Here is a 20,880-nt window from a genome sequence, read left to right on the forward strand (position 1 = left end):
AAACATATTCATAAGTTCACAATCCTCATTACAAACCATACTTTCACAGCACTTATTTACACCTTTTACCTCAGCAGCATGTAAAAGACAATCACAGTATGAGTAATTACAAGTTTCATAGGGTACAAAATGTCACTTCCTAACTCCTTTAGTACTTTCCTTTCTTTTCTCTTATTCTACTCTTTTCACCATTAGGAGAATGGTGGAAAGCTTAGATGGTATCAAGTCTCTAGATATATAAGAACTAAAAGCAGGTAATAACTCAGAAAAAAATATGTTCACTTCCTTAAAAAGTGTTCCTTTGAATTTTACATTCTACATTAGCTGAAATATTAGCCTTTATATTAATAATATATAATTTGGGGGTTTTCCTGTAACTAAAATAAATATAGCTACTCATCTTTAAATGATTGTGTAGATGTATGAGTAAGTATACTAGTTTAAAAACTTACAGTCTTTGCTTTTAATATTATATAAACGTGCTAGATTAAGACAAATGCTCTAAAACACTGAAAAAAATGTTTATTAACCATAAACAATCTTTTCAGTATTTGAAACCCTTTTTTAATATAAGTGTAGTATTGATGTTTCTTTTTTAGATTTTTTTTTTCCCTTGGCCACACCGTGAGGCATGCGGGATCTTAGTTCCCTAACCAGGAATTGAACCTGTGCCCCCTGCAGTGGCATGCGCAGAGTCCTAACCACTGGACTGCCAGGAATTCCCATCTTTTTTGGCCTTTTAAATTATTATCTACAGTTTAATAGATGTTTAAATTTTTAAACTTATTTGAATTTAATTCCTCTTAATAAAGCAAAAGTGATTAATAGCCAATTGTTTCCATGACAGAATAAAAAATACTCAAATACTCTACAAAAATACTCATTCACATGGCACAGACCAAATCTAGTTAAGATTCAGAATCATTTTCATGATGGAAATTACTTATGAAAACATTAATATTAAAAATCATGTATTTAAAAGGGCATATTTTCTCAATACAAATTTTCTCACGTCGTACTTTGCTATGGACATATACTTATCACAACAATCCATTCATAATCAATAGAAATTTTTTTAATGCATGTACTTTTTAATATTTATTTTTTGGCTGCATTGAGTCTTAGTTGCAGCACGCAGGATCTTTCGTTGCACTGTGCGGGCTTCTCTCTAGCTGTGGCATGTGGGCTTAGTTGCCCTGGGGCATGTGGGATTTTAGCTCCCCAACCAGGGATCGAACCCGCACCCCCTGCATTGGGAGGCGAAGTCTTAACCACTGGACTGCTAGAGAAGTCCCCACTCTGTAAACTTTTTAAAAAAAATTATTTATATTTTATTTTTGGCTGTGTTGGGTCTTCGCTGCTGCACATGGACTTTTCTCTAGTTGCCGTGAGCGGGGCGCTACTCTTCATTGCGGTGCGCAGGCTTCTCATTGCAGTGGCTTCTCTTGTTGCAGAGCACGAGCTCTAGGCACATGGGCTTCAGTAGTTGTGGCACATGGGCTCAGCAGTTGTGGCTTGTGGGCTCTAGAGCACAGGCTCAGTAGTTGTGGTGCACGGACCTAGTTGCTCCGCGGCATGTGGGATCTTCCCAAACCAGGGCTCAAACCCATGTTCCCTGCATTGACAAGCAGATTCTTAACCACTGGATTCTTAACCACTGCACAACCTGAGAAGTCTGCCACTCTGTAAACTTCTTGAGTCTGCAATTATGTTGCAAATTACTGCAAAGGAAAACATTATTTTTGTTTGAGACTACTCAGACATGCCTTATTATAAAATCATTTCCTGTCATTTCTTTCAACTTGTTTTATTTTTTTGTTTAAAATCTCTTAACTTTGAAATAATCAGGATGCTTTTTTTCTTATTTTCAACTTAGATAAACCAAACAAAAGTAATAGCCATGTAGGATGTTATTTTAAACTTTCAGATTAATTCTATGGGGGTGGTCTATTCTATGGGGAAATTCCAATCCCCTATACCTTTTTTTTTTTTTTTTTTGCGGTACGTGGGCCTCTCGCTGTTGTGGCCTCTCCCGTTGCGGAGCACAGGCTCCAGACGCGCAGGCTCAGCGGTCATGGCTCACGGGCCCAGCTGCTCCGTGGCATGTGGGATCTTCCCAGACCGGGGCACGAACCCGCGTCCCCTGCATCGGCAGGCGGACTCTCAACCACTGCGCCACCAGGGAAGTCCCCTTATACCTTTTGAATCCATGGTAGTATATACAATGAGAAGTAATATCCAGAATGATGGCCGTGCTATATTAAATTATTCGATCAGGGACTTCCCTGGTGGTCCAGTGGATAAGACTCCGTGCTCCCAATGCAGGGGGCCTGGGTTCAATCCCTAGTCAAGGAACTAGATCTCGCATGCCACAACGAAAGATCCCTCACGCCACATCAAAGATCCTGTGTGCCACAACTAAGACCTGGTTTAGCCAAACAAACAATTAAATAAAATTCTTTGATCAAAAATGACTTATAATTATGGACATGTGCCAAATAAGAATGATGAAATACATTTTTAAAAGAACCCTAGAAAGAGGAATTCTCTGACAGTCTAGTGGTTAGGACCTGGCACGTTTATTGCTATGGCCTGGGTTCAATCCCTGGTCCGGGAGCTAAAGTCCCGCAAACCGCTCGGTGTGGCAAAAAAACAAAACTTTCAGGTCAATCCCGAGTTAAGCATAAACATCAATTAACTATAACAGATGTTCAAATTATTCATTATTTGTCTTAATTTGCTAAATATTTATTTTTGGCTGCATCAAGTCTTCGTTGCTGTACACAGGCTTTCTCTAGTTGTGGCGAGCGGGGGCTACTCTTTGTTGCGGCAAGTGGGCTTCTCTTGTTGCGGAGCACGGGCTCTAGGTGTGCGGGCTTCAGTAGTTGTAGCAAACAGGCTCAGTAGTTGTGGCTTGTGGGCTCTAGAGCACAGGCTCAGCAGTTGTGACACATGGGCTTAGTTGCTCCGCAGCACGTGGGATCTTCCCAGACCAGGCTCAAACCAGTGTCCCCTGCACTGACAGGAGGATTCTTAACCACTGTGTCACGAGGGAAGCCCTGCTAAGTACTTTTAATATAAATTGACTTTAAAAATAAAATTAAAGTATTTTGAAATTATATCTCCTCTTAAAATTCTTTGTAAGGCTATTAACTAGTTAGGTATCTAAGACTTAGGATCACCAAAAAACAGGTCGGAAGAGGAGTACTATGGGATACTTGTAGCACCAACTTCACAAAATTCTCCCTAAAAACCCTTAACAGGTGTTTTCACGGGATATGTTTAAAATGGATTTAATTAGATATTTTTTAATTATATGAGATCATCAAAGAAGCAATAAACAAGGTTATCACATTACATGGGAACTTTTTACAAACTTGTCATTTTTATGGTTGCTTCCTACAGAGCAGACAGTAAAATAGTTTTAAATTTACACTCAGTCTTTTGTTTTTTGTTTTGGCCACGCCAGGCGACTTGCGGGATTTCAGTCCCCGACCAGGGATTGAACCACTGCCCTCCACAGTGAAATCGCAGAGTCCTAACCACTGGACCGCCAGGGAATTCCCTACATCCAGTTTAAAAACAAAATTCTCTATTGGAAAGTCCCACAACATCCCTCTACCTACTCTCTCAGCTTGGTGGTCTCCCCCATAAGCAATTTTCTTTGGAAATTACTTTTTAAATATCCATGTTTTATCAATACTTCTAGGTTCGAAAATTACCCAAACCAGGAAATGCTACTTTAAAAGACTATGGCTACTCTCAAGCCACCACAAGGAGAAGCCCGCACACCGCAACAAAGAATAGGCCCCCGCTTGCCACAACTAGAGAAAGCCTGCACACAGCAATGAAGACCCAACGCAGCCAAAAATAAACAAATAAATATATTTTTTGAAAAAGTGAATTGAGAAAAAGATTAATTAAAAAAAAAGACTATGACTACTTTCAAAGTAATCAAATACAATTTTAACCTAAGAAACAATCTGCAAGTGAAAAACCACTGTTTTTCAAGGGGGTAGAATGGCGAGTAAAGCCATGAGATGGTTACAGTGTTTACCAAGAAGACAGTAATGAACCAGGGAGTCTGAAAGTGAGGGTTCATGAAACCAAAGATAGAGCTAGAATGGTAGGCTGGAGCAAGACTGTAAAAGGCCTCAAAGGTCAGGCTAAAACTGTACCTTTCCACATGTAAGCAATGTAAGCCATTAATTAACAGGTCAAAGTGATTAAATACAAATAACAAGTAAGGGAACAGAAGAGACAACCAGTTTAAGTACAAGTTATTAAACCTGGTTTTGGATTTGCTGAGTTTATGAGATTCAAATAAAATTGTATGGAGGGGGAGAATAAATTAAGAGCTTGCGATTAGCAAATACACACTACTAGACATAAAACAGATAAACAACAAGGTCCTACTGTATAGCACAGGGAACTATATTTAATATCTTGTAATAATCTATAATGGAAGAGTATGGAGAAGTACATACATACATATATTAAACTGAATCACTGTGCTGTACACCAGAATCTAACACAACGCTGTAAATAAACTGAATCTCAATTTAAAAAAAATTTTTAATGTACAGTATAATTTCGTGGTCCCAGGGCTAAGTAGCTGTCACACCAATAGAAGAAAGTAAAGTTGAAGGGGAAGAAATAAAGTCGAGCAAGGGTGGGACAAGTCTAACAATTAGCTGCAAAAAATTTCAAGCAGTTTTACTGCATTCTGCAAAAATCAGCAAATGTATCAGTCACAATTATTAACCATGTGGTACAATCTTAAGAGTATAAAGCTAGATATTTCCCGGACCTAGCATCAGTTCTGTGGGGTTTTCTCTAATCTGACTACAAAATTTAGATTCCTTCTAGCCATGTTCAAATCTACACTGCTTAAATTCCAAAACCAAGGTGCACTTTTTCCATGGCTATGAACATTCAACATTTCTTAGCAACCCTTGGCCCTAACACACAAACTATCTCTTGTAGAAATATAAGGAGCCTTCCCCTCATGACAACCAATCACCTAAGGCTTCATTTGAAATGCACAAATACTGGGAGCTCCCTGGTGGCCTAGTGGTTAAGATTCTGGGCTTTCACTTCCTTGACCCGGGTTCAATCCCTGGTTGGGGAACTGAGATCTGGCAAGCTGCACGGCACAGCCAAAAACAAAAAAGTACACAAATATCAATAGTTCCCTGGCACTAAAAATGGTTTAAAGCACTCAAAATCAGACCTTCTGCAGGTTCTAGTCTACAACCAAGTTAAGTATAGAAATGGAAAGTAAACATTTAGAAATTTTATGGTAATTTGACAGTATATTTATGTCTGTTCAAACTAATAATATAAAATTCAGGCTTACATTTTGTATGCCTTTTTTCATCTCTTTATCCTATTGTTTTCATTTTACAAAACATTAGATTGGAAATTGTTTAAAAACAAAACAAACTAGTTTTCTACCAAAGTATGAGAGACACTGGTTTAGATTACACACTCTGGAGCCATGTTACCCAGGTTGTAATCCCAACTCTGCCATTCACAGATATATGGTTTGGTGGGGCAAAACACCATAGTACCAAATAACATAACAATATTATTGGTAACCCATCTCCAGTAGCACTTCCTTATATTTCCCCTTCCTTGCTTCACTATTTTTTAGCTGAATGGCAAAGACCATTTGTGGCTTTAATAAAAATGTAAATGCTATTATGGCCAAGGCAGCTTGGCCATAATATCTCTACCAGTTACTCTACCATAATATCTCTACCAGTTACTAACCCAACATTTCAGTAAACTGAAGGCATTAAATAAAGATATGAAATAATGAACAGAAGGGTGAGCAAAATAAGAACAGGAAAAGATGGTAGTGTTTTATGATTTTTAAAGTGGTTAACACCAATCCTCACACTTCTACCAAACTATGAGTTTTTACTTGATAGGTAACATTTACTAAGCAGTTACTAACAAGCAACAGGCTGCATATTTTTATATACGTTATTCAGTATATTCAATCTTCACAATACTGTGAAACTACTACTCTCTCCACTCTTCAAATTTAAGCCCTGCGAAGTTAACAAGTCTTATCTATATTCTACATTTTACTGCAGGACTGTCAAGATTCATAGCTAGGGATACTATGTGTCCAAATTTTACCTGTTTGTCGTTTCAGCATAATTATTATTACTAAAACCCTGGTTCACTCTCACAAGTGCCCAACATTGGATAATAAATTGTATATTGTTACCAAGGTACTCTTTCCAGGCAGCATAACCCTACAGTATGTACTATGCTTTGTACCACGGCCTCAGGCTCAACACTTTCACTATCTTCCAAGTGCATGCCACTGCCAATAAATTAGAAGAAAGGCATGAATGGTACACTTCACTCTTCAAACACACACACACAAACACACACACACATACACACACACACAATCCCACTACTAGGGGAAAAAGCAAGTAAACACCAATGATTGATTATACTGATTTTATATTATGCAAGACAGTGTACTAAATGCCTATGTGATCAAAATATCTTAGAAATACCGGTAAGCATATATAAAAGCTACCTTTTATGGATACAAATAATTAACTCTAAGAAGATTATTTTTTAATACAACATATGTAAATAGACTTCAGGATACTTTACTCTTCCTTTTAGTATCCAAACATTCAGTTCCCAGGTCTCTTTTTAGTAAAGATACATTTCCCCCAGCACTCTCCCATATGTAAATTAGTATAATAAATTAACTAGTACACAAAAACAAATAAAGCCTCACCACCTGCCTTGTAAGGAATGAAAAAAAATCTGGTGTAAACAGTGAAAATTATCACAAATAATTAAACCAACTGTTTTCAGTGTCAGTTTTCAAATATACCTATAGTAAAGGAATACCAGCTAATCTGGCATCACTCATCAGGAAAAGTGCAGCTGTGGATTTTGCAGGTCTTCTTCCTTGTCTGTAATAAAGGATCAAATTGGTGACCTTTGTGCCATAAACTAAAAAGTCGAAGTAGATAAACAACATATGTAGATTCAGCAAAATACAAACCTTTTAAGTTTAGAACACTGCTCAAATGGAGAATTTATTTTTCATGTAAAGGACTGTGAGATCCCATATATCAATTCTGATTCAAGACAGTACTTTTTAACATTCCTTTTTACTAATATAATATGACACCTAAACAATAATATTGAAAGCTGAGGTACAGAGGGAAGAGCTTTGACCATCTGCACAAATTGTGTTGTGTCTAAAAATTACGACAAAATTTAATAGCTGTTCAATTAATTATTTAAGTAATAATAATGTAATTATCTGACTAAAACTGATGACTAGCCCTAGACTTTTAAGTGAACAGAGTTAAATTTGCTATGCTACAGCTAAAAGTTTGTATTTCTGGATAGTCAGCAAATTACACTTAACCACATTCTACTAATAAAAAAATTCCTATAGGTCACATTTGAATTTCTTATCTTCTAGAATATAATTTTAAAACTAGAAAGACTTGTAGGCATCTTGTTACATTTAAAATAAACTAATTCCTAAAGGAACACTAGTATCTGTCAACCAAATTACTCTGCACATCTTAATGTAGCTTAGGGCAAGACTACAAATTCAGGAAGTGTGACAGAGACATAAGAAATAACAAACATGTATGATCAAGAATGATGAGATTAACAATAAAATTTAAATGTCAATACTACTTAAACCAAAGGCTACCAGAAGATTCACATTTTTTAAATAACTAAGGAGAAATTTATATAAGTTGAACATTATACAAAAGTAAAAATTAGTGCTTCAAAATAACATTAAAATGATGTTAGGACAAACATTTACATTGCACAAAATTATATTGGTTCCCGTAACATGATGATTTCTATTTCATTCATTCTTTAAAGATTTATAATTACAATTTGAAAGGCAAACATTTTAAAGAATTTAACTGCTGCTTCTTTTAAAGTTTATTCCTTTTAAAACTTTGAAAAGCATAACTAAAATTTAATGATACTGGTTAAATATTTGTTTAAAAAAATCAATTTTAGGGACTTCCCTGGTGGCACAGTGGTTAAGACTCCACGCTCCCAATGCAGGGGGCCCAGGTTCAATCCCTGGTCAGGGAACTAGATCCCACATGCATGCCGCAACTAAGAGTTCGCATGCCACAACTAAGGAGCCCGCCTGCCACAACTAAGACCTGGCGCAATCAATTAAAAAAATAAATATTTTTTAAAGTCAATTTTAACATGTCAGCTAAACAAATAAGCAGTTTAATTCTTTTTAAATTCCATGTGTTAGTTTTTTTAAAGTTCTGTAATGTTAAAAGTTAAAATTTCAATGTAAACTATGGTTTAATAAGAAAATTAGATTTATCCTTTTATTCTCCAAGTATTTAAACCATTTTTCAAAAGAAATCAACCGGGCTTCCCTGGTGGCGCAGTGGTTGAGAGTCCGCCTGCCGATGCTGGGGACATGGGTTTGTGCCCCGGTCCGGGAAGATCCCACATGCCGCAGAGCGGCTAGGCCCGTAAGCCATGGCCGCTAAGCCCGCGTGTCCGGAGCCTGTGCTCCGCAATGGGAGAGACCACAACAGTGAGAGGCCCGCGTACCGCAAAAAAAAAAAAAAAAAAAGAAATCCACCAATATTTCTTTAAAAATTAGAAAACCAGGTACTACAGTCACTGTTTCAAATGTCCCCAGGTTTATAGAGTATGACTATATCCTTTCACTTAAGTTAATGAACCATCCAAACTTCCAAATATAAAAACTTCTATATTCTTTAACCCAGTTATACTTTTAAGAGGTTTCTTCAAAGGAACTGTCAGGACAATAAAAGCTTTATATATTTTATATCAGGAAGGAAAACTAGAGGCAATATATATATTAAAAAATACGACCGAAAGGTAACAGATAAATCATGGTGTTTATAATATAGGCACTAGAAGTGATGTTTGGAAAATCATTTTAAAATGTTAACATAAAAGTAGAAAAAAGATGTCAGGACTGAATAATGAGAACTTTACTTTTGTGGGGGAGGGCACTTTATTTTTAATTTAACCAGTCCCAAATAAACGTGGTACATCCAGACAATGCAATATTATTCTGCACTAAGAAATAAGCTAACAAGCTGTGAAAAGACATGGAGGAATCTTAAATGCATATTACTAAATGAAAGGAGGCTTAAGAGACTATCTACTGGGTTTCCCTGGTGGCGCAGTGGTTAAGAATCCACCTGCTAATGCAGGGGACACAGGTTTGAGCCCTGCTCCGGGAAGATCCCACATGCCACAGAGCAACTAAGCCTGTGCACCACAACTACTGAGCCTGCGCTCTAGAGCCTGTGAACCACAACTACTGAGTCCACGTGCCACAACTACTGAAGCCCGCGTGCCTAGAGCCCGTGCTCTGCAACAAGGGAAGCCAACACAATGAGAGGCCCGCGCACCACAACGAAGAGTAGCCCCCGCTCGCCACAACTAGAGAAAGCCCGCAGGCAGCAACGAAGACCCAACACAGCCAAAGAAATATATAGAAAAATAAAATAAATATATAAAAAATAAAATATTAAAAAAAACTATAGACTGTATGATAACTGTATGATAAGAACTATATTTCTGGAAAAGACAAAACTACAGGGACAGCAAAAAGATTAGTGCTTGCTGGGGGTTAGGGAGGAAGAGGGATGAACAGACAGAAGATTTTTAGGCAGTGAAAGTACTCTGTATGAAACCTATAATGCTAACTGTGTTATTCCACATGTGTCCAAACCTACAGAATATACAACACCAAGAGTGAGTCATGATGTAATGTACAGACTTCGGGTGATAATGACATGTCAATGTAGGTTCATCCAGTGTAACAAATGTACCCCTCTGGTGTGGAATGTTGATTGTGGGGGACACTGTGGATGTTGGGGCAGGAGGTATGTACCCTCCTTTCTATTTTGTAGTGAACCTAAAATGGCTCTAAAAAAGTCAAAGGAAAAGAAATAGACACAAAGAGAGACATGGTGAGAAAAAAGAATCCACAAACAAGTAAAGCAAAATATTAACCAGAGAACATGTTGTTGGGATTGCAGATTATTTTTTCTTCATACAGAGCTAAGTGTTCCAAATTTATTGTAACAAAATTATACTGAAGCCAAATATACAGAGACTCTACTCCTGGACTGTTCAGTCTGTTCCAAAGATGTCAGTCCCCACTTGCACCAATATCACATTTTTATAAGTTACCTTTGTTGAATAATGTTTTTTTCTCCATGTAGGGCAAATTATCCATTCCCCTTTTCTCCTCCTTTTCAAAAATTTACTGCTAATTCTCATTTGTTTATTCTTTCAAATAAACTTGCAAACTTTTTCTCTAAAGGGCCAGAGAGTAAATATTTTAGGCTGGTAAACTTCTATCACTTATTCATTGTTTTGTTTTACTTTTTGAAATAAAAACCATTCTTGGGACATCCCTGGTGGCACAGTGGTTAAGAATCCACCTGCCAATGCAGGGACACTGGTTCGATCCCTGGTCCGGGAAGATCCCAAATGCCATGGTGCAACTAAGCCTGTGCACCACAACTACTAAGACTGCGCTCTAGAGCCCTCGAACCACAACTACTGAACCCGCGTGCCACAATGACTGAAGCCCACGCGCCTAGAGCCTGTGCTCCGAAAGAGAAGCCACCACAATAAGTGTGAGCACCGCAACAAAGAGTAGCCCCCACCTGGCGCAACTAGAGGAAGCCCATGACCCAGTGCAACCAAAATAAATTAAAAAAAAAAATCTTAGCTAGCAGGCCACACAAAAGCAGCCCTAAGGCCAGCTTGAGAACCCCAGCATAAAGTGTAGCTTCCCAATAAGAACCTGCTGTATAAAAAAATAAATTAAATTTAAAAATTCAAAAGAATAAAAATAAAGTGTAGCTTCCCACCCCACTGGCAAAGATTTTGGAGTTTTGACTCAGTTTATACTGAATTTACACATAAAATTCAGGAAAAATTAACATCTTTCCAACATTAACTCTTTCAAAAGCAAATTATGTGATTAAGTGATTCTTCACTTATTAAAGTCCTCCACTGTAGTTCTCAGAGCTGTACTGCTTTTATTTATGAATCCTGCAAACTAACTGTTAGGGTTTATAATTCCTGGGCACTTGAAGGCTCTGGCATTTGGGTATATGAATGCTGCAAAGAACTTGCTAGGTTTATTATTCCTGGCGTTTTTTGCCTAAAGAAAAACTAAAAAAACTACCACTAGAATGCAACAAAAAGTTACTTTTAAAATGTGGTAATAAGTGTTAGTTCTTTATTTCTTTTATGTTCAGTAATCCAGTAACTCTTAGGTTAAGAGAGAGGGGGGTTAAGCACTCAAGAGTGCATGGCACATGATAGACACTCAAATGTTTCAATAAATAAATGGTTTAATTCTGTTCCCTCTCAAAACCCCACTAAAACTATAGTAATTTACCAAAAAAAAAAAAGAAGCCCACAACCATGGGAAGAGCAGAGAAAAAAGAACTGGAATGTAGATGGAAAGGGCTAAGTAATTAATATACACCTTAAAGTCTCCTGGCAGCACCTTTCAGAACTGGGAGTGAAGGAAGGGAGTAAATTAAAAAGAATCCAGGGAAAGTTGTTCGGGAAATAACTAGATCCCTCCATCCCCTCCCCCTACTCCAAGTCCCTAGCCTTGCTGCCATGAGTTCAAAAAGAAAAAGAAAAGAAGCAATTTGGAGGTAACAGACAGGCAGGGAATAGAAAATGCCTTTAAAAATATGTACCTATATATATCCTCAAAAGGATGTTAAGATTTTGCATGCACACAATTACAGGAAGCTATAAAAATGAACATTCAGAAGACCAGAGAGAGAGAACATCTGGAAATTAAATTTATGAGGCAGAAAAGGTTGGAAAATAAATTTCCCAGAAAACCAAACAGAAAGAGATGGAAAATGAGAGCAAAATTTAAATGAGAGTGAGAGTGCATCAGAGCTCGCAGACACTAACGAACCACTGCAGTAGATTCAATATCTGAATAACTGTTTCAAAGAGAAACGGGAGAGGAAAATCACCAATAAATCTCTCAGAAGTGATGGATAGGAGTTGCTATATTAAAGTCCAATAAGTACCCAGCACAATAGATGACAACACTCATACTAGAGCATGTCATTGTGAAATGGGGACAAGGAAAGACTCTATAAATTTCTGGTGAGTAGAAGGGAACTGGTCACATTAAAAAAAAAAAAATAAGTCATCAGAATAATTCCTGAGTTATCAACAGTTACAAGAGAAGATGACCATGGAACTTCAAAATTCTGAAGAAAAGAATTCTACACCCAGCCAAACTACAGATATGATATTGTTCAATAGGCATAGTCTCAAAAATCTTTAATAACCCTCATGTACCTTTTCTCAAAAAAGTTCTGGAAGATGTGATCCACCAAAGTGAAACAAGTAACCAAATAAGAGGAAAACAAGAGATACAGCAAACAGAGGAGTGCAACACAGAAGTCATGTGAGAGCAAATAAGGAACATAGTCAAAAGAGATCCAAAAAAGACAGGTGTGCACCAGATATAGAGAGCCAACGGTCTAGACTGGAGCAATGTGATTCAGGCTACATTCATTGCTGTTATGACCAAGAGGCTTACTATTGTACCTTTCATTAAAAAAACGACTGCCATGTGTCTGGCCTGGACATTTTTTTTTTTGGTATTTTTTAAATTGTAAATTTATTATTTTTAAAAATTTATTTACCTATGGTTGCATTGAGTCTTCGTTGTGGTGCACGGGCTCCTCACTGCGGTGCTTCTCGTTGCGGAGCATGGGCTCTAGGCACACGGGCCTCAGTAGCTGTGGCTCGCGGGGCTCTAGAGCACAGGTTCAGTAGTTGTGGCGCACAGGCTTAGTTGCTCCGCAGCATATGGGATCTTCCCAGACCAGGGCTCAAACCTGTGTCCCCTGCACTGGCAGGCAGATTCTTAACTACTGCACCACCAGGGAAGTCCCTGGCCTGAACATTTATGTACCCGTAACTCAGCTTAAAAATATGTTAACATGGACTTCCCTGGTGGCGCAGTGGTTGAGAGTCCGCCTGCCGATGCAGGGGACGTGGGTTCGTGCCCCGGTCCGGGAAGATCCCACATGCCGTGGAGCGGCTGGGCCCGTGAGCCATGGCCGCTGAGCCTGCGCGTCCGGAGCCTGTGCTCCGCAACGGGAGAGGCCACAACAGTGAGAGGCCCATGTACTGCAAAAAAAAAAAAAAAAAAAAAAAAATATATATATATATATATATATTTATATATATGTTAACAAAGCTCCTTTTTCCTCTTCTGTGCCCTGCTCCCTGGAACAGCTCAGAATTTCACACCAGAATTAACCTATTCTTAAATAAGATACAGAGCAGCTCACTCGAAGAGACCACTCTCCTAACTGAAGGCTCTGCCTGGCCCATACCACAGCCCCAGCACATAACTGTAGAGTCCTTTGTTTCCCAGAACATGTTCATGATCTTGCCCACTCGTTTTCCCAAGATGGGCTCTAGTAAAAATTCCAGGAAGCTGAAGCCAAACTATAACCCAGAAATGGTGTTTAGCTTATCTTAGGAACCTACTTGCAACAGTAGCAATACCGTGCTTTCCCTACACATTATCTAAGTTTTTAGTTTTTCAAAACTAAAATACTTAGCTGAAAGATATACACACTGGAGATTAAACTCTAAAGATAATTATACTGTAAAAAAAAAAATTCAAGGGAATGACTAACATGAAAGTCAGAACAGTGAGTAGGGAAGGAAGCAAAGAAATGAAAATGTGATCAGAGTGTAAGATTGAGGTCCTGGGGCTTCCCTGGTGGCGCAGTGGTTAAGAATCTGCCTGCCAATGCAGGGGATACGGGTTCGAGCCCTGGTCCGGGAAGATCCCACATGCCGCAGACCAACTAAGCCCGTGAGCCACAACTACTGAGCCTGCGCGCCACAACTACTGAGCCTGCACTCTAGAGCCCATGCTCCGCAACAAGAGAAGCCACCGCAATGAGAAGCCCATGCACCGCAACAAAGAGTAGCCCCTGCTCCCCGCAACTAGAGAAAGCCCGTGCACAGCAACAAAGACCCAACACAGCCAAAAATAAATAAAAATTAAGAAAAAAAATTTGAGGTACTGATGTTGTCTTATGTGATGGGTACATGGGTCTTCAGGTTATTACTCTAAAACTTACGTACAAATGTATTTCACCTTTTTTCTACATATAAGCATCTCGCTATTAGAAAAGAGAGGATCTCTAACAACAACAACAAAAAACAATTGTAGCATGATGGACAACAAGAGTCACAGAAGTGTTTTATTTGACCAGTAGTTTTTTAATTTTCAATTTGTTGCCAAAACATTCACCTTACAGATATACTACCCCATGTGTAGAATGACACAGGTAAAGGGTTATTCATCACAGTACTGGAATAGCAAATGGTTCCAAAGCAAGTTACATGGCTAAGCCCAGTGGGGATGGGGGGGCTGTAGACTACTCAAAGTTATGGATACAGGGAAGTATGATTCTTTAGGGGGCATAGCTAACAATCTTCCATACCTGCAAATTTTCTATTGCCTTTCTCAAATAATAATAGTAGTTACCAATCTTTCTAATTGTTCAATTTATCACCTAGTCCTTGGCTCACCTGGTATGGATCACATAGCCACACCAATAAACACAAACGGTACTATAATTTATCCCCAAATTAACGATCACATTCCCTTTTACAATCTATACAGGATTATAAACTCGAATATACTTATATGCCTTAATTGAACCCTAGCAAATGTTCATCAGTATAGAAATAAAAATGTTTTAAGACCAAACCATGTAATACATACCATCAGAAAAAAAGTGAAAGCTTTGTGTTTACATGTAATGCTCTAAAAAATATATTACTAACTGAAAAACACAATGTGCCAGAATAGTGTAGAGTTGGCTACCATTTATTTTTTTGAAAGAATATACAGCTGACCCATGAACAACGTAGGGGTTAGGAGCACTGACCCTCTACACAGTCTTAAATCCACACATAACTTTACAGCCAGCCCTCCTCATCCAAGGTCCCACATTTGCAGATTCAAACAACCGCAGATCACATAGTACTTTAGTACGTATTAAGTGAAAAAAATCCGTGTATGTATAAGTGGAGCCATGCAGTTCAAACCCATGTTGTTCAAGAGTCAACTGCAAATCATATTTGCTTGTATATATAGTTGTCCCTCGACATCTGTGGGGGACTGATTCTAGGATCCTCTCAGATACCAAAATCTATAGATGTTCAAGTCCCTTATATAACATGGTATAGTACAGACAGCTCTCCAAAATTTGATCCACAGCTGGTTGAATCCTCAGACGGAAATCCATGGATGGGGGGCCAAATGAATACAAATCTCTACAGAAAGATATGAACTGACCATGGTGGTTGCCCCTAGAAGTGATCCACCTGGATGGGATCAGCTTGAGAAGACTTCACTGTATACTCTTTTGTACAAAATTTGAGTTGTGGACAATGTATACAATGGGCTACTCACCCACACATTTTCTTAAACAGCAAAACAAGGTCATAGGACAATTGTAATTTTAGGACAATTTTAATTGTCCATACAAGACCAAATAATTATCTTTGGAAGTTTAAAATACAGAGAGAAAATAATTAAAAACTAAAATACAGAGAGACATTTTCTAGAATAAAATTAAAAAAATAACTTGCCCAACCAAACTGGTCTTTGTCATATTCAGTTGTACCTTACAAAGTTATAATACAACATGTGTTTGTATACAGGAGGATATGCCTAGATTTACAGCCACATTGTCCAATTTGGTATCCCCTAGCTACATATGGAATTAAATTTCAATTAATTAAAAAATACAATTAATACAAGTTTAAAATTCATCTCCTGGGTTGGATTAGTCTTATTTCAAGTGCTCAATAGTGCCGCTAGTGGCTACCGTATTGGTCAGCACAAATATAGAACACTTCCATCATCACAGAAAGTTCTCTTGGACAGCCTTTTTTAAGAAGAATCCTCAAAAAAACTGGTTAATACTGGATGCTCTGGAGAGGAGAACTAGGTGACTGGAGAAAATAGATAGGAGATAGGTTTTTTACACCAGTAAGACAGGACTTTGCCTGTGCCAGGCAGCACCCTTAATGTTTCATGTTAACTCACTTAATCCTTACTGTACTTCAACTTCAATATAATTAGTTTCCTTTGTAATCCTATGTATTTTATTTAATTTAAAAACATTATTCTGAAAATGAGGTCACAGGCTCCAGCTCTTTACAGCTAAAAGGATCCATCTGAATTTTGGAACATGAGCATTTATTACTCATCTTCAAGAAAAAAGCTATTTAAAAAAGCTAAAATACCATTATCTATAAACCAAAACCCAAAAGAGATTTTACTAAATATTATTTTAAAATACGTCACACCAGTTTAAAAGAAAAAATAAAATGTATCGCTCCTAATCTCATCATGCCATCACCCATAAACCATCTGATACATCCTTTCAGATATGATTTTATGTTTATTTGTGTATAATGATGACCTATGCATCAATTTTATCCATAAGGTAAGAGTTTTGCTGAAGGCAAAGAGTTGGACATTTTAGTTTTGGTTGAATTTTAGTTTTTTTTTAAAGTATAGTAATAAAGCTTGAAGATAGGACCTGGGTTGGAGTTCTACCTCTCTCACTTAGGAACTATGTGACCTTGGTAGAAACTTTTTAATTTAATTTTAAAAAGCTTTAAAATTAAAAAAAAATCACTTGAAATATGAATTTCTCACCTATAAAAAGTATTTATCCCACAATATTAAGATTTACAAAAAATTAAGATATTTTATCTTTCTATTAAAATATTGACCTTAATTAATACTTTGTTATTAGACTGTGGTTACATAAGCTGTTGCCCTAAGATGACCCATGTAAAACCCCGAATTTTTTATAGCAATACTAATATCAGTTCACATAAATACTAAAACTTATTGACTGTCACTGTAATAAGCAGAGCACAGAAAAATTTCTGTAATTTCTAATTTCTGTATAGCATTTTGTATGAACACATTTAAAATATGTAACTAAATACATTTTAGCTTTAAAGATTACTGCAGGGCTTCCCTGGTGGTGCAGTGGTTAAGAATCCGCCTGCCAATGCAGGGGACACAGGTTCAAGCCCTGGTCCTGGAAGATCCCACACGCAGAGCAACTTAGCTTATGCGCCACAACTACTGAACCTGCGTTCTACAGCCCGTGAGCCACAACTACTGAGCCTGCGCACCTAGAGCCCGTGCTCTGCAAAAGAAGCCACCGCAATGAGAAGTCTGCACACCATAAGGAAGAGTAGCCCCACTTGCTGCAACTAGAGAAAAACTGCGCGCAGTAACGAAGACCCAACGCAGCCAAAAATAAATAAATTTATAAAAATAAATAAAAGTAAAGATTACTGCAAAGACATGAGTTTCAGAGAAATCTTATGGTCTTATTACTTCTACATTCCCCAAATAATTTAGCTTTTAAGACTAGCAACATACTACAACTGAAACTTTTTCAAAACTGCTTGACTCTTTGCCAGACCTTTCACCAAAATTACTAAAAGTACAAAGGTAGATGAGAGTAAATTCCACGTTTGCAAATTTTTTTTCAATTTCACTACACTGTTTTCACTAGCAAAATATTTTAACTGGCAAAACATATGAATTGACAGGTCCAGAAACCAAATGAAAAGGGGGAGAAGAAGAGTGACCATTCACTTCCTTTAGAAATCAACGCACAAAGTTCTGGACTAGTATGGCCAGTATAACTACTTGTTTAGTCCTCAAATTTAGACACCAAGGTGATATTTTCTTCTTGGTGATATTTTCTTAAGATTCTATACTTTGGATATCAGTTAGCCAACACTGTAGTACAACAGAAACTAAAAATAAATGTCCACATACTTTTAGAGCTGTAGCAAAATATCTATTAAGTTTATCAAATTAATCTTTCCAAGTCACACAAGGAACACACGTTAAATGCCTATGGGAAAGACAGTGTCATGGTTAAGAACACACACTCTGGAACATGGTTGCTTTAGTTTGAACTCCACCCCACCACTTATTAGCTCTGTGATCTTGGGCAAGTTAGTCACACAAAGTTACTTCATCTCTCCGTGCCTTGGTTTCCTCAACTGTGAAATAAGAATAATACCTACCTCATCGATTTGCTGTTAAAAATTAAATGAATAAATATATGTAAAGCACTTAGTAAGGTGCCTGACATACAGTAAGTGCTTTGTGTTAGCTATTATTAAGATATAAAGATCACCTACATTAAAAATCACTGTTACAGACTGTGTTTAAAATATCATTTTTATTCAGTTGCTTAGAACTCTAAATCTATAGCCCTGGAAATTCGATGCTGGGTCATAATTTGTCATAATTCCATAGAAACTTACTGAACACAGTAAGCCAAAACTACAGCTTCCTACTGTTTCTATGGAAGATGTATCAAAAGTTCCAACTGGGAAAAACAATCTTATTTTTCTGACCACATTCTCAGGTTCTAGAAGGGACTACTTAGTACTTAAGAGACAAAAGCCATCCTTTCTTTTTTCTCTAGGCATGTACAGGAACTTTTAAAGAAACACTAGTGATTTTTACAGTAAGGAGCAGGAAGACTATCTGTGGGTTATGGGTCATAAGCCTTGTATTTCTTAATAATGGCAAAGAAATAATAAAGTCGGCTATGTAAATCTCCTAGCAAAGAGAGGAAAAAGTGAGTACAACTTTGCATGGATACACCTACATGCAGCACACCTATGGAATATTAACTTTATCTAGTTCTTTTTTTAAAAATAAATTTATTTATTTTTGGCTGTGTTGGGTCTTCACTGCTGTGAGCGGGGCTACTCTTCATTGTGGTGCACTGGCTTCTCATTGAGGCAGCTTCTCTTGTTGCAGAGCATGGTCTCTAGGCGCACGGCCTTCAGTAGTCGTGGCACGCGGGCTTCAGTAGTCGTGGCATGTGGGCTTCAGTAGTGTGGCTCACAGGCTCTAGTGTGCAGGCTCAGCAGTTGTGGCGCACAGGCTTAGTTCCTCCGCGGCATGTGGAATCTTCCCAGACCAGGGCTCGAACCCATGTCCCCTGCATTGGCAGGCGGATTCTTAACCACTGCGCCACCAGGTAAGTCCCCTATCTAGTTCTTCATAACTGATAAATTTTCATCCCTGAATAGTGCATTTGAAAATCAAAACCACTATATCTTATTGCCATTTTTCAGCCAGACTTAGAAATTTCCATCTTCAAGGTCACACAGATATTAAAATTAGACTATAATTCAGGCTCGTTTCCACTTCTCAAAAAACTCTCTATGACAAAAATGGAGCAACTCAGAGGTACCAGAGGAGCAAGGAAGTTTCTAATAGTAGCAGAGAAGTAATAGAAGAAATTACCATTGCTAGAACAAGTACTTCACAGGTTGCTTGTTATATCCAGGACTGCTGGTACTTCTCCTATATTCTTAACCTTATATAAATTAAATAGAATACTTAAAAAAAAAATTTGCATAGAATTTTCTGTCCAAATTGGATTAAGGTTACATAATTCATTAAACATTTTATTCTCTGCAACTTTGGTGTGTAAAACTATGTCTATTTCTAAACTGGACTTCTCTAAGTCAAATAATTAGGCATAATTTTAATTCAGAGTAAAAAACAAAGTGAAATCTAAAATATAAACACCGGAACTAAATTTGTTTGGTTTATGAATGAACTTTGATATACTGGGTTCTTTCTTTTTTTTTTTTTTTTTGCAGTACGTGGGCCTCTCACTTTTGTGGCCTCTCCCGCTGCGGAGCACAGGCTCTGGAAGCTCAGGCCCAGCGGCCATGGCTCACGGGCCCAGCCGCTCCGCGGCATGTGGGATCCTCCCAGACCGGGGCACGAACCTGCGTCCCCTGCATCGGCAGGCGGACTCTCAACCACTGCGCAACCGGGGAAGCCCCTGGGTTCTTTCTTAAAGCAAAAATATGCATATTAATTTGCAAGGTCTGCTTGTTAATCCATTAGTCTTTGGTTAGCAAAAATACATGGCATTATATAACAACATATTTGTCAACACGTATTTAAGACTTATTTACTTTTAATAAACTCTTTGCAATACAAAACGTGTTTCTAAAGGATAAAAAAAGGAAACATTAGATCAGCTGACTGTCCAAGTTGATTCCATTTATGAAACTAATGTACAGTTTAAAAAATTCAAGAGATACAATGTAAAAACAAGTAAAATTATATACCTTCAGTTTAACTAAAGAAACCAAAATCTCTTACCTTTAAAAGAACTACAAGTCAAAAAAACCCCAATAATGAAGAATGAAGAATGAAGATAAAAGCTGCCAAAACCCACGACCCACTGGAGGTAAGATGGCCTGCCACCTTCGCCAACTGGTATTAAGTCTAACTTTGATCTACCCACAAAGTCTAATTTTGACCTAACCACAATTTAAATGCCAACAGAATAGGAGAGTATTGTTTATCCCAATGTTCAAAACTTTGCCATATTACCTGTTAAGAGGTAAAATGCTGCCTTTAATATACCTATCAAGCTTGTCAACAAGTTTAATATTTGTAAGCCACTTCTTTTATGTGTCTGTGTGTATTTTGTTGTGGGGTTTTTTGTTTTTTTTGGAAGTATAGTTGATTTACAATGTTGTGTTAGTTTCAGGTGTATTAGCAAAGTAATTCAGTTATATATATATATATATACACACACACACGTGTGTATATATGTACATATTTTTTCAGATTCTTTTCCATTATAGGTTATTATAAGATACTTAATATAGTTCCCTGTGCTCTATAGTAGGTCCCTGTTGTTTATCTGTTTTATA

At 37.6% G+C, this 20,880-nt stretch overlaps 1 protein-coding gene and 1 pseudogene across 4 annotated transcripts in view; one reads left to right on the top strand and one right to left on the bottom strand.

Moving 5' to 3' along the window:
• The window catches only part of LOC101283124 (macrophage migration inhibitory factor-like), a 481,812-nt pseudogene that overhangs the window by 317,782 nt on the left and 143,150 nt on the right, over positions 1-20,880 (top strand).
• The window catches only part of EIF4E (eukaryotic translation initiation factor 4E), a 113,469-nt gene that overhangs the window by 24,477 nt on the left and 68,112 nt on the right, over positions 1-20,880 (bottom strand). Inside the window, exon 1 of one of the 4 annotated variants that reach the window (XM_033401707.2) lies at positions 19,445-19,493. The exons of the other annotated variants lie outside the window; for them this stretch is intronic. Within the exon in view, the coding sequence (XP_033257598.1) occupies positions 19,445-19,447 (3 nt within the window). The 5' untranslated portion in view covers positions 19,448-19,493. Of the gene's footprint in view, positions 1-19,444; positions 19,494-20,880 lie in introns of those variants that run through there. 4 annotated transcript variants of the gene reach the window in all.

The sequence above is a fragment of the Orcinus orca genome, chromosome 4, assembly GCF_937001465.1.
Source record: "Orcinus orca chromosome 4, mOrcOrc1.1, whole genome shotgun sequence".
Lineage (NCBI taxonomy): Eukaryota > Metazoa > Chordata > Mammalia > Artiodactyla > Delphinidae > Orcinus > Orcinus orca.